At 38.2% G+C, this 12,612-nt stretch overlaps 1 protein-coding gene across 3 annotated transcripts in view; it reads right to left on the bottom strand.

Annotated features, from left to right (window-relative positions):
• The window catches only part of SNF4Agamma (SNF4/AMP-activated protein kinase gamma subunit), a 43,046-nt gene that overhangs the window by 15,935 nt on the left and 14,499 nt on the right, over positions 1–12,612 (bottom strand). For 2 of the 3 annotated variants that reach the window (XM_066747616.1, XM_066747618.1), the window contains one exon: positions 2,033–2,166. In XM_066747616.1, coding sequence (XP_066603713.1) covers positions 2,033–2,166 — 134 coding nt within the window. Of the gene's footprint in view, positions 1–2,032; positions 2,167–6,652; positions 7,413–8,362; positions 8,489–9,035; positions 10,190–12,612 lie in introns of those variants that run through there. The other variant, XM_066747617.1, reaches the window with a different exon arrangement.

The following is a 12,612-nucleotide window of genomic DNA, read 5'->3' as shown; positions in this document are numbered from 1 at the left end:
CTCGAGTTAAACATATAAAGAAACAGTCTTCAAGCAGAGCAAGAATTCTTGCTTATGCAAAATGTAAATATTGCTATAATACGACAACAATGTTTTAAATTGCATATTAATTATCAATCTCTGCTTCCTATCCCTATATTAAGACCAGTCGATTAATTTAATAATTACGAATAAATTTTCAAGCAGTTGCGATTAGCTTGGAATAATATCAAATTGATTTCCACCGTCAAATCCAATTCAATGTTTTGTATTCATGCAAATAATATTATTCGAGTTAAGAATAGTCCCTGTTATCTGTAAAAAAAAAGCAGTGTAATAAATTACACGATGACTCTAACCGGCAAAGAATAATATACTCTACAAAGTACAAGTGTTTTACAAGGCTCAACCGTAATTACCATTCACATGCTGAATTTATCGATATTAATTTCTTTATTTCTTATGCAAACTAATTATCCTACAAAAACAAATGTAATAATAATTTCACGATTACTGTAATGAGAGAGGGAGAGAGGATTTTGCTGATTCGTGTAATAATCTATGCTAAAAAGAGATTTCTTTTTCTTCTGCTTGGAAAATGATACAAGTAGGTACGATAAAAAAAATTGAGTACCACAGTTGTCATTATTCTTCTTATTTGCAAGAATGTTGTTTGTTTGTGACGACAAGTCGTTATACTGTTTGGGTCTATGACCGATTACATCGAACATAGGTTTTCCGACGTCTTCCTAGGTTCTTACGTTTCAACTTTCCTGGACGTAACACAGTTCTCCGCGCTAATGCCATTACAAGATATACGCTCAGCTGTCAGAGATAAACAGCAAATGACATAAACCATCCATGACTCGGATATTTTTCTTCTATAAATTGCAATACTCTCCATGCTAGTACGTTGCTTATAAATAATTTAACCTATATTTACCAAACCTTCGATTCGGTGGAAATACGCAGAGACCTTTAACGTCGTCAACTATTATTCGGTACTTTCATTAGTGCTACTTTCAACGAATCAGAGTATTTTCCAAGCTTCTTATTGCTCCTTTTTGTCGAGTGGCGCAAATCGGTATCGATATTGGTCACCTCGACAAAGTAGAAATCTAACTTATCCGCAATCTACTCCGCCAGTAACGACGATTCCTACCTTGTCTCTGCACTCGCAAAATTAATTCTGCGTACTGCATGCCTCCTAATATGTTTACAGAAATTCTTCTCTTTGCCAAATCTTTTATAACGAGTTATTTAAATTGTGATTTAAGAGTATTACTAGAGGCTTTAGTGAAATGAAGAAACTTGACTTTGGAAATGATAAAATAACACTGTTTTATATTTAACTACAAATCTCTGTATATAGATTAAAACCTGATCCGCGTCTATATTCCAATTATACCAAACGATCCAAATAAATTTCAACATTTTTGGCCAATCGATTATTCACATACACGTGTTTGACAAGAAGTGCAGAGTACAAGTTTCGTGCGGTATAGAAATGTCTATTTTAACAGCTCGTACTCCATCGGCATTAAAGTTTCTCGTTATCACCTTTAAGTCAAAACTGAATCATGTCGAAAAGCGACTTTCAAGATAATGAAAAAAGCAGCCTTTGCATATCTTTCCTCATCATGAACTTGCGCACAGTGACAAGTTCCTCTTATCTTTCTATGCGCTTCTATACTCAAAGAAAATGAATTTATACCGATACATTGTACTCAAGTTATTCTCGTTACGCGACAAATGTGCTATAAATAAGTCTCTCTTGTTTATCGAAAAACATTTTTGCCCGTCTCTTATCCAAACGCTCGATGTCTCGTGCGAGCGCCATGGTTCTCCAGTCGCACGAAAGTATTTTATTCGATAAGATGGTCTTTTAAAAAAAATATGCAATGTTTATATGACGAGAAAATCTTTGGCGATTGATAAGAAGAAACGTGGCAAAGCTACATTGCAGAGGATTCTCGGACGAGAAAAATGAAAAAAAACAAAAAAAAAAAAAAAAAAACGAGATGCTTAGTCTACGTGCATGAGAATTGCTTACCCCTCGAGCATCTCTGAAAAGTATAGCAGCGTGTACCGGGTCAAGACAGGCGTCCGATGCTCTGTGCGGTGCAGCAGGTGCTCCGAGAGACAGTCTTCTCGCACCTGGATCCAAAGAATTCCTTCTAAGCGCACCTGCAAAAAAAACAAACAATGATATTTTTTTCCATTGCTTCTATAGCTATATATACTGCACATAATGCGTTTTCCCGTTCGCTGGAAATGTTCGCAAAAAAAACAACAACAACAAGCCTCGACTAGAAAGCTGACAAAAACCTTCAACACGGAACACAACTCGAGCACACACAATCAATTTAGCACTCCGGTTGAAAGATTAGCATCGCACAACGGAAATTGACCATTGATGAAAATAATTATGCAAAAATATCGATGCATGCTAACTCGTCATAATTCGGTGCGCGCGTTATATCCGCTATAGTTTCTAGAGCACTGTCTTATGGAATTGCGTAACACGTGACTCAGTATTTACATTCTTCGGTTATACATTTGCACGTGGAGAACAATTACATTATATTACGTCAGACTGTTGTTAGAAAATTCTTCAGGCTATTACTAAAGAGCCCATTGTGCCAAAGTTTTATGTCCATCCTGTACAGTGTTGCCTAGATCGCATTTTAAAAAAACCCTCTTTCTTAGATGACCATCTTAAACAAACTACACTCTTCAAGATCGGTACGAGAAAAAAATGTATACTCTCTCTCTCTCTCTCTCTCTCTCTCTCTCTCTCTCTCTCTCTCTCTCTCTCTCTCTCTCTCTCTCTCTCTCTCTCTCTCTCAAATGTAATTTAACTTTTATTGCTTAGTTGCGACGAACAAAACTGAATAATAATTCTGATAGTGTCCAACAGGTACAGTCGGTTTGTTTATTAAGAGAGAAAAATATAAAAAAGTTTATACACAGAGTAATTGCAAGTGCTGAGTAGGATATTTAGAAGTTTGACATTTCTCTCTGAATACTGCGTTGCGCTAGTAATCACAGTGGAGGATCGTCTTCCTTGGAGGGAGATCGAATTTCTCGGCCTGGAATCCGGTTGAGGGTACAAGAATTCTGCGTCGTCCTCTAGTATTACGACCTTAATCCATATCCCTACTGTTGATTCAAGCTGTCGTATCTAATATCCGCAGAATCCGCAAAACTTCCACCAATGAAAATCAAAGTTATTCGTTCGTCGAATGTGCAAACTTTCCATCTACGAATTCCTTAGCGAGCTTAATAAAGGAAGGCTGTGTTTCTTTGTAATTAACCGAATAAGTGGGGGAGGGGGGGAGGGGGGGGATTGAGAGATCTACTGCGCAGCATTCTATGAAAATAACAATGAACAAATTATTGACAATTTACTCGAGATCTTTGAGAATCCTATTAGAGAGACTAATCTAATATTAGCTGCAGTTCTCTGTGTTTATACTGCATTTTCGTAACACTTTAATCTATATGCCAGAATTCGGCAAGTTTTCAATCCTCGCCATTGCGAATAAAATTTATTTCTGACCCGAAGAGTGATGGGGTTTGCTCTCTATACATTCTATATATGTACACACTCCTTAGTAATAATTGTATACGATTGATTATACCTTCGCGTTAATTTTATTTAAAGTTAATGTAACTCCATAAACTCATGTAAATTTACATTTATAAATTTATACAACAATTTCACAAAAATAACCACTTGAAGCTATTCTTTTCCAGCTCGGTGCAAATTTACAACAAGAAACGTGTATTACAAAGTTACCAAAACGATCGTCTTTGTAATTTGATAAAAAGAAAAATATATTTCTCAATTTTTGAGAAAAAATCTCGTGTTTGTAAAGAAAAAAGTAGGCACTGTAACTAAGCTATACGCTTGAAGTTTTACGTGGTCGAATCAAGAGCGGAATGTTTCCTCGTAAAGTTCCAATTAAAAAGTCCAGTGTTGGTATTTTTAGAACTAATTAGCCTGAACGATTTTATAGGAGGAATATACGGGGTAGTCGCGTAGGATCGATTCTTGGGAGAGAATTACGAGGAGGAGCTAATCGAGGGAGTTACGGGGTACAAGGGTTAATTTACAGCAGTTCGATGAAAAGTCTTATCGAATGAAAGTGGACGGATTAACGATTGGTATATATATATATATAAGAGAGGTGAGCCTGTGGTGCTGTGCTCCGTGTGACTCATTCGGTTGGATGTGAAGCAGATTAAAAAAACATTGAATCAGGCATGTATGGTTCGAAGCTTGATTTGTTTTCGTCTCGCGGCGAAGGTCATTAATTTTCGTTTCAAAGATTATAAAACCACTTCCTTTTGGCACATTGTAGTACTACGATGCGCGTTATGACCCGTACGTGCTATCGTCGATATACACTACCCCCCCCCCCCCCCCCCCTTCTTAGGCTCTCCTATACTATAGCCATGCTGCGATAGAAATTAATAGCGATGCTCGTTTGGTAAAATGGTTAAATAGCGGATGACCTGCAATTACACCTCTGCCATGGCGCTCATCCCCCCTCCCTCCCTCCCTCCCTCTACTCCTCTATCGCTCGTCCGTGCAAAATGAGTAGAGGAGGGGGGAGGGGTCTATACACGGTTGTCTGGAATCAATGACGCTAGAGCGAACGTTTACACACGTCCAACGATGCAGCAGCTGACAATTGACTATTTTCTCGACTTGTAGAAAAATATATCCTTGGCCCAGAACCAGTGCCTAAAACTGTCGTATTATATCCTACAATTCCTTTTACGGCCAGAATGACCCAACAGCCTTATCGTGCCTCGAACAGAGCACAAGCTTCTCTTATAATGCTGTAAGAGAAGCTGTGCGGCGGTATTTTCATTTTCCTCGAGTTTCCCTCTCCCTCCCTTTATGTAGCTCCCTTTTCACCCTCGGTCTTTACAAATATATATAGCCTTACCACCTCCATTCAGGATACTTCCAGCACCTTTCAATTCTATTAAAGAAGAAAAAAGGAAGGATTTCTTGATTTTTCCTACACCCTTGACGAACGATTCGTGTAACGTCGACGTGTCTTTTCTGAAAAGCCAGTTCTTCTTCTATATATATATATATATATAAAGGAGATAATCATTGCTTTGTACAAAGACTCTCCAGTCAATTGATTTTTTAACATTTGCTGTAAAGTGTAGTATTATCTTATACCTTCTCGAATCATCTTTTTTGTCCACAATCACTCTCGTAGTAAAGCTCGAGAGAGATTATACTGTCATCTTATCGAATTGGCTATAATTTTTTGTTATCGTTCGATGCCGCGCTCGCGATTGCTTGACCCACATAACGCGGAGTTTTTACTGGCATATGCTATGGAGAGACAATGTGAGCCATTGCTAATATTATTTTAACTCGAGATGTGCCGGCTATTTCAGTGCGGCGGAATCCCAAGCAGGGCCGAGAAAAATTGTATTATTAAACTTTCTCATATCGTAATCCGTATAGTTTCATTTTTCTCCCCAAGAATCTGCTTATTTGACAAACAAATCTATAATCACTCTTCTCTCTCTCTCTCTCTCTCTCTCGCTTTATTTTCCGTTACTATAATACGATACTTGCAATACGCTAATAATCAAAGAGCATATTTTACATAAAGAGTATTTATATATATATTACTATCGAAAATTGAAGAATTTTTAAATAGCATAATTAAAATGATATATTCTTACGTTCGATAGATTAAAAAGTTTATGTTATTATGGAAATTTTGATGTATACACAGGGTGTGATAACCGAGACGACACATTTTAATTGGAGAAATCCAATTATGCATTTCGACGAATGAACGGAAATAAATTGTTTACGCTTGAAATATTCGTGATTGAAGAGGTTAATAACACGTACGTAGTATTATTAGCGTGTGCAATTGCGAAATTAGCCGGAAGGAGCAGGGGTGACGAGTCGACTTCCATTTTGCGCCTATTTAAATGCTACTGGCTGCATATCGGTGCTGCTCAGGGAAATACGAAATGCCGATATAATGCGCACCACGTCGTCGTACTTGGGTCAAGGTAACCCGAGCAAATCTCAGCCTTTCAGCGGAAGATGCGACTCTACAAACGTTGAACTTTTGCTCGACGGAATAATGCAACGAAAATGCTGCCAAAATGAAAGAAAGAAAATTCTAAATATTTTACAGCAATAATCTAAAAAATTCCACGATAATCAAAGTAGACCTCTGGAAAAAAAAGAGGAAAATTGCAATGTCAATATGCAAGAATCCAAACGTTAAAGAGAATAGAAATAAACTCCTGTTCCTTTCTATTTTCGTGTATATACAGAAAGCTCCTTTCTGCGGGACGCGTCAAAGAAAGTTCAAAGTTCATCCGCGCAGCGTTATTTCCCTGGAAAACGTTTAACAAAAATTTCTGGAAATCCCACGAAGCTAACCCACGACTGAAGAGCCGAAATGTAACCAACGGCTAGACGCTGCACTTACCCCGCAGGAGAAAACCGAATAAGCTTCGCGAGGAAATTTTAGAGGTTCGGCAGGAAGTTGGTATTAAATAGCAGAATGGAGGTAGAATTTCAGATGCACTTTCGATTGACGCGTATATGAGAATTAGAAGAGAGAAATGAGGAAGCAATGTTGTGTGAAGAGGGCCGTGTGTGAGTTACCTTGCCTGAGAATGCTCTCGTAAATTCTGTAGGTGGTTTCGCAATCAGCCTCCCTTAAGTTTATTCTAGCACCACCGTCCAAGCTCTGGCTGCGATTTCTAAAATCTTCCTCCCTCTTCTTCGGGGTCTCGTGGCACTCGCTTTGTCTCCTGATGTGACCCAGTCTCCGACCGAAATGTCTGATCATCTCTTGGATGCTGTGATGGTGATGATGATGATGATGGTGCTGGTGGTTCTTTTCCTGTTCGGTCGGGCTGACCAGTGTCGGTGAGTTCCGGCCACTGAGACTTTGCTGATGCTGATGAAAATGATGGAGATGGTGGTAGTGATGGCTCGATTGGTGGTGGTGATTGCTTCCGTGGATCGTATGGTAGACCAGGTGATGATGATTGCTGGAACTGGAGCCATGATTCGAGGAACTCGAGCCGTAGGATGAGCCGTAAGAGGACGACCCGTAGGAATAGGTCGAGCTCACCGAGCCACGCGACATTGGTCTATCGTTAAGGTACAGCCTGCCATCGTACTTATGATTCAGTAGCTCCTGCAGTATTTTCGTGTCTTGCTGTCGACTGTCCGTAGAGGAGGAGGACGAAGAACTCTTGGAATCGTTGCCGTGCCCGTTCTTCCCATCCCCGCTGCTCTGATGGGGATGGTGCATGTGGTGCGACAACAAATGACTTATGCCGTGCATATTGTTCCACTCTTTTATCAAACTGGGATTCGATTGCTCCTCGATCTCTCCCCTTCTCCACCCTCCAACCTTGAAATTTTAAAGTCTTCTTTCGACTTTTTTTCAATACTTGCCAACGTTTCTTATCCTCGCGACTGTTATGGACGCTGGAGCCTAAATGTTCATTCCGGTCGTCATTGGGATTGAAAATTCTTTCTTAAGACGATTCGTTATCGATTGAGAGACGCTTATGAATATTTCACAGCATTCGCGCAGCCTACATTTATTTCCGTTCGATGCTAAATTCGTCCCTTTGGAATTATAATCGTAGGGACCAACTATGGTCGATCGAACGGATTTGCAAAATTGATTTATCGTCTTTCGGCAATATTTAGCTGGACAGTCGAGTTTGGTTAATTTGGCAAAGAACTTGCATAACGACTGCACGATGATGCCGGATGAAGCAGCTGTATTTTGCAGTGCGCGATGCAAATTTTCATGTCTTTTGGCAAGTAAACAACGTTTGGTATAGCGCGGTCAGGTTGCTGATAAATAATAAAGAGGGGGAACGCGAATACTCGGGGAAAATGCGCGAGCGGTAAAAATAATGTTCAAATAAATGGTTTCTTGCTTGGGGGAAATAGCTCATCCACCGGCAGATGGATAATCCCACGCATTATTATAAATTATCGCGTCAATGTGAAGTAAATTTATAAAGATTGATGATTCGTTCGTTAGTTGGTAGGTTACGCATCATGTATAAAATTGAAAGAGAAAATTTGAATTTTCACCGAGAGGAGGAAACGAAATTTTATTCAGATGCCGAATTCCGATAGATGCAGCTTTTACACGCGGTGGTCGATGTTTTTAACGTTTATTTTCTAAAAATGCATCGCGCGTTCCTATCCGAGTGGATAAATTAGAATTTTTAATGCGAGATGAGTAACAAAAAATACATTAACGACTATGATCGGTAGGTGTGACGCAAATTCACGCTAGATCAGTGATTTACGGTAAAAATGTTGGAAAGTGCACTTGACCTTGCTTCGGACAGGTGATACACAGTTTTGGCAACGTGTATCCCCTCTGATAATAATCATATAAGTGAAAAACCGAGGCACATTCGCGTCACTAATAATACACTGTAGACCTTTAGTCATTCCCCACTAAAAGCAAATTGTACACAGCAACGGAACAATGAGACACGTAAAAGTACAATCTTAACGATAAGCGAGCGTTATTTTATGCGAGATGAGTAACAAAAAATACATTAAAGAGAATGATCGGTAGGAATGACGTAAATTCACGCTATATCAGTGATTTACGGTAAAACTGTTGGAAGGTGCACTCGACCTTGGTCCTGACAGGTGAAACACACTTTTGGCAATGTTCTAGCCTGATAATAACAACATTGATAGGAGTAAAGTTGTAAGAGCTAGGCACATGTGCATCACCAATACTCAAAAAAAAAAAAAAAAAAAAAAGTTTTAACCAATGAAGAATTTGTTAAATGTACAGAGACTTTAAGTTGTTCCCGTCTAAAAGGAAATTGTACGCAGAAACGGGACAATGCGAGACACGTAAAAATACAATCTTTACGATAAGCACGCGTTAGTGGAAGAACGTCGCAATTTTACAGATAACCGAGGTGTCGAGTTTGGTGAAATAACGATCGACGGAAAATTTATTGTTAGTTGGAATAATATTTCTTACCGACCTCTGCCGTACGATTCTAGCAGCCGAACAAAATACCATTAGAGTATTACAGAAACAAATTCAACCAAAGTTCAAAACAAAATATATTTACAAAAGGAAACTCTTGGAATTTTCTCCAAGCGTGTTTGTTTTCGTCGTTAAAAGTTTAATGGAAACACTGGAAATAGCAGCAGAATTTGATTTGCAAGGTGCGAATTACTCGTAAACGTAATAAAGTTGATAATTATCAGCAACTGGCGTCATTTTTCTCCCGCTAATAATAATTTTCTCGCGTTTTTCTCGTGTTTTTCTTCCTCTCTCTCTCTCTCTCTCTCTGAAATATCCAGGACGGTTGATTGATCGACGCGTTCGCTCGGAAGTGGCAATGATAGGTGCGATAGTTATCCCGCCTCTCGCGAGCTTTTATTAATGGAAATGCAAGTGAGACATTTGAGTATGCAGCAAGGACGAACGTAAAGTGAGCACGTAGTCACGTGCTGTTTTGCACGTTCGATCAAACGGAGGAATTATCCAATGAGTGATTAATCGTCTAATTCAAAAGTATAGAGCTACAAAACACCACAATTCAAGCTAATTGCATTCGATTGAATTGTTGCATTGAATTTTCCAAGAGATTTTTCAGCACCTTTGTAAAACCGGACGTAAATAGACGGTAGTAATTAACCAGGTTGGGGTACGTCATTTCTTGGTAAAAAAAAGCGTTCAAAGTATATATATATTCCGGCCTCTAATTGGATAATAAACGACGCGATGAGACGCGAGACCCGCGAGGCCTCTCGAAATTTCAATGGCAATGCGACACTCGGCCTCTCAGCTGCGATAAATCAATCCTGCATGTATGTTAGTACAGAGACTTTCGAAGCAGCACCTTTTTCCAATAATATCGAGTGTCTTCGCTTTACGCTTATATGCCGTAAAATTAATCGTAAGATTTTTCCGAGCAGCATCTTTTTCCTCTAAAGTCGACCTGTCTTATTACATTTATGTTTATATATGCTGTAAAATCGTAACAACTTTCGAACCGGTAGCTTTTCCCAATAATGTAGAGCAGGTTGCGTTTTACTTAGTCGTTATAGATGAGTTTAACATCAATTAATGTTACTTTTTATGTATATCCAAAATTGAGCCGAATAAATCCTTCCTACAAACTCGTTCATATTTTTTCGCAATGTAACGAGAACTCTGAAAATTTCAATGGCAACACGATTGACAGTAACTTGTAACAAATCAAGCGTAGAGATATTCCAAGCAGCTTTATTTTCCTGCAATAATATCACATGTCTCTTACATTTATGCTTACATATGTTGTAAAATCCTAACAACTTTCTAACTGGTAGCTTTTCCCAATAATATCAAATGATTTGCCTCTCGCACGATTTTTAGATTTACCTAACGCGAATTAACATTATTTTCAATATATACATTCAAAATTTAACTCAATATATCATTTTCACTAAACTCCACAAATTCTTCGAAATGCAAAAATCATTGCTAAGATTTTAGTTTCAACTTTTATCGCTGGCACAATGATAAATCCATTGTTCGGATAATCCAGCCATAATTTTTTTTTACCAATAAACAGCTATACTGACTTTTCTCCTCGTTTTTACCGACTTTTGCACAAGTGATTGGTAGTATTAGCGATTTTGTCAAGTGTCGTCGACACTGGAAGGAGAATAATGGAAAATTAGACCGGTCTGGACGATTTATACGAGTACCGAGCGACTATTGAAAATCGATACAGAGTTTTTTGCTAACGGCGTCATATATAAGAGTTGATTTCAAGTCGATACACTATAGCTATAGGGGTACCGTTCATAACCCTGGACGGCGCATTAGAAATATTTAAATAACTGCTAATATCAATAAACACGGTTTAATAGAAGAAAAAAAAAGAGTGATTTACCACAATCGTCGATGCCATTACTTTCTCTTACACAGCAATTTTGGCCGTCCCGTAACTTCAAAAATTTGTTTCAAAAATAATTTTATCTGTATGAATTATAACGAATGTGCATGAGTGATACTTGTTAACCTGAGCTCGTATAATTTTTAAGTCACATATGCTATGTATCGAAAGTGTATCAAATATTTCAAGTTTCCTGAAAAGATAACTCTAGATCTTAATGATATATATATTTCAAAGACAACCAATAGCAATATTATAATAACGTTGTAAATTATCGTGACAGCAAAATTATAAATTTTCATACAAATTCAGCCTATATAGCGTTAAATTAAACATTATAAAATTAGAATTTTAAGGTTTGGATTAAACACGAGAGTACAGAGTGTGTTATATTTAAGAAGACCAAACTCTGTGTACCTGCACCGTTAAAAAACTGTCTCATATATATATATATATATATATACGTTATAACGAACGCGCGTTGGGAAAATGAAGCTGTTATCCTTGAATACAATGCACTCTGTGATTGCGTAGAATCACGTATTTACGTTTCTATAGTATTTTGCTCATCTCGTTACCTGCAATCAATGTGCATCTACCGATAAACAACATTACTGTACACACGAGTTTTCTCACTTAAGCCGGTACATTATTGCAACCTTATCATTATTACGTAAAACGGCGCTTCATTCATTTTTCACGTTCACCGGCTGGAGGAAACTGGCGAACTTTACAATGAATCGTCGGCATAGATTTTTTCGTTCATTATCAACGCTGCCTTTTCCATTAATAGCACGATGGACAGCATCATCGATTCGTGAGCAGGCTATATGCGAGTAGCGAACCCAATAAGCAAACCGACTATCAATTAAAGCTTGGAATAAACATTTAACTGGCCCGGACAGTCAACGACGTCTCTGCACGACGAATCAACCGGGAAAATACGTCGCACTGATAAATCCTAGAAATTGGACGGCGCGATAAGGGGAAGAAAGTGGAACGATTCGGGACTGACAGATGCTAAGCTCAAGTTTGATAAAAAAATCCAATTATTTGCCGAGTTACGTAATGCTACATATATATATATATATATATACATACATATAAAAAGGTTGTCCGGAACGACACACAAGATTTAGTCGTAGAAAGACTGCAGTATGATCGAAGACGCGTTAATTTTTTTTTGTAATTTTAGTTGTACGCATAATTGTGTATAGCTATATATAGTATACAGCTTATAACTGAAAATCTCCAATTGAAAATATTCCCCGGGAAAACGCACAATTTTTATATTCTTTAATAAAGTCTCTATTTACGCGTGATTTTTCACATTATTTGCACACGTTTCTCGCGTAGTCGAGTTGGTCAATAGACGGTCGACGCGTTTTAAGCTTCCTACCAATTCAGTCAGTTTTTTATTGTAGAGGGAAAAACGAACTGTAAGAGTCTGACGAGCAGATGCAGGCTGAATGCGGCTGTAGGTACGAAAGGGGAAAAAATTCACGTTCCCTCTGATAAAACTGGCTTCACCTATATTATTCCCTTTTGGTACACGGGGCTTGTTTATCAAGCTTCGGAGTACAGGTTAGCTCGCTCTCGAAATTCATCGCTGGATATTCGATAATTAGAATATAAAGGAATAATCGTAAAAATAGGTGAGAGATT

The sequence above is a fragment of the Prorops nasuta genome, unplaced genomic scaffold (genome assembly GCF_024137725.1).
Source record: "Prorops nasuta isolate Cenicafe-Biocafe unplaced genomic scaffold, Cenicafe_Pnas_1.2 PNAS00003, whole genome shotgun sequence".
In the NCBI taxonomy this organism is placed as follows: domain Eukaryota; kingdom Metazoa; phylum Arthropoda; class Insecta; order Hymenoptera; family Bethylidae; genus Prorops; species Prorops nasuta.
Note: the sequence above shows the minus strand (reverse complement) of the source record. Positions and strands in the feature narration are given on the sequence as shown.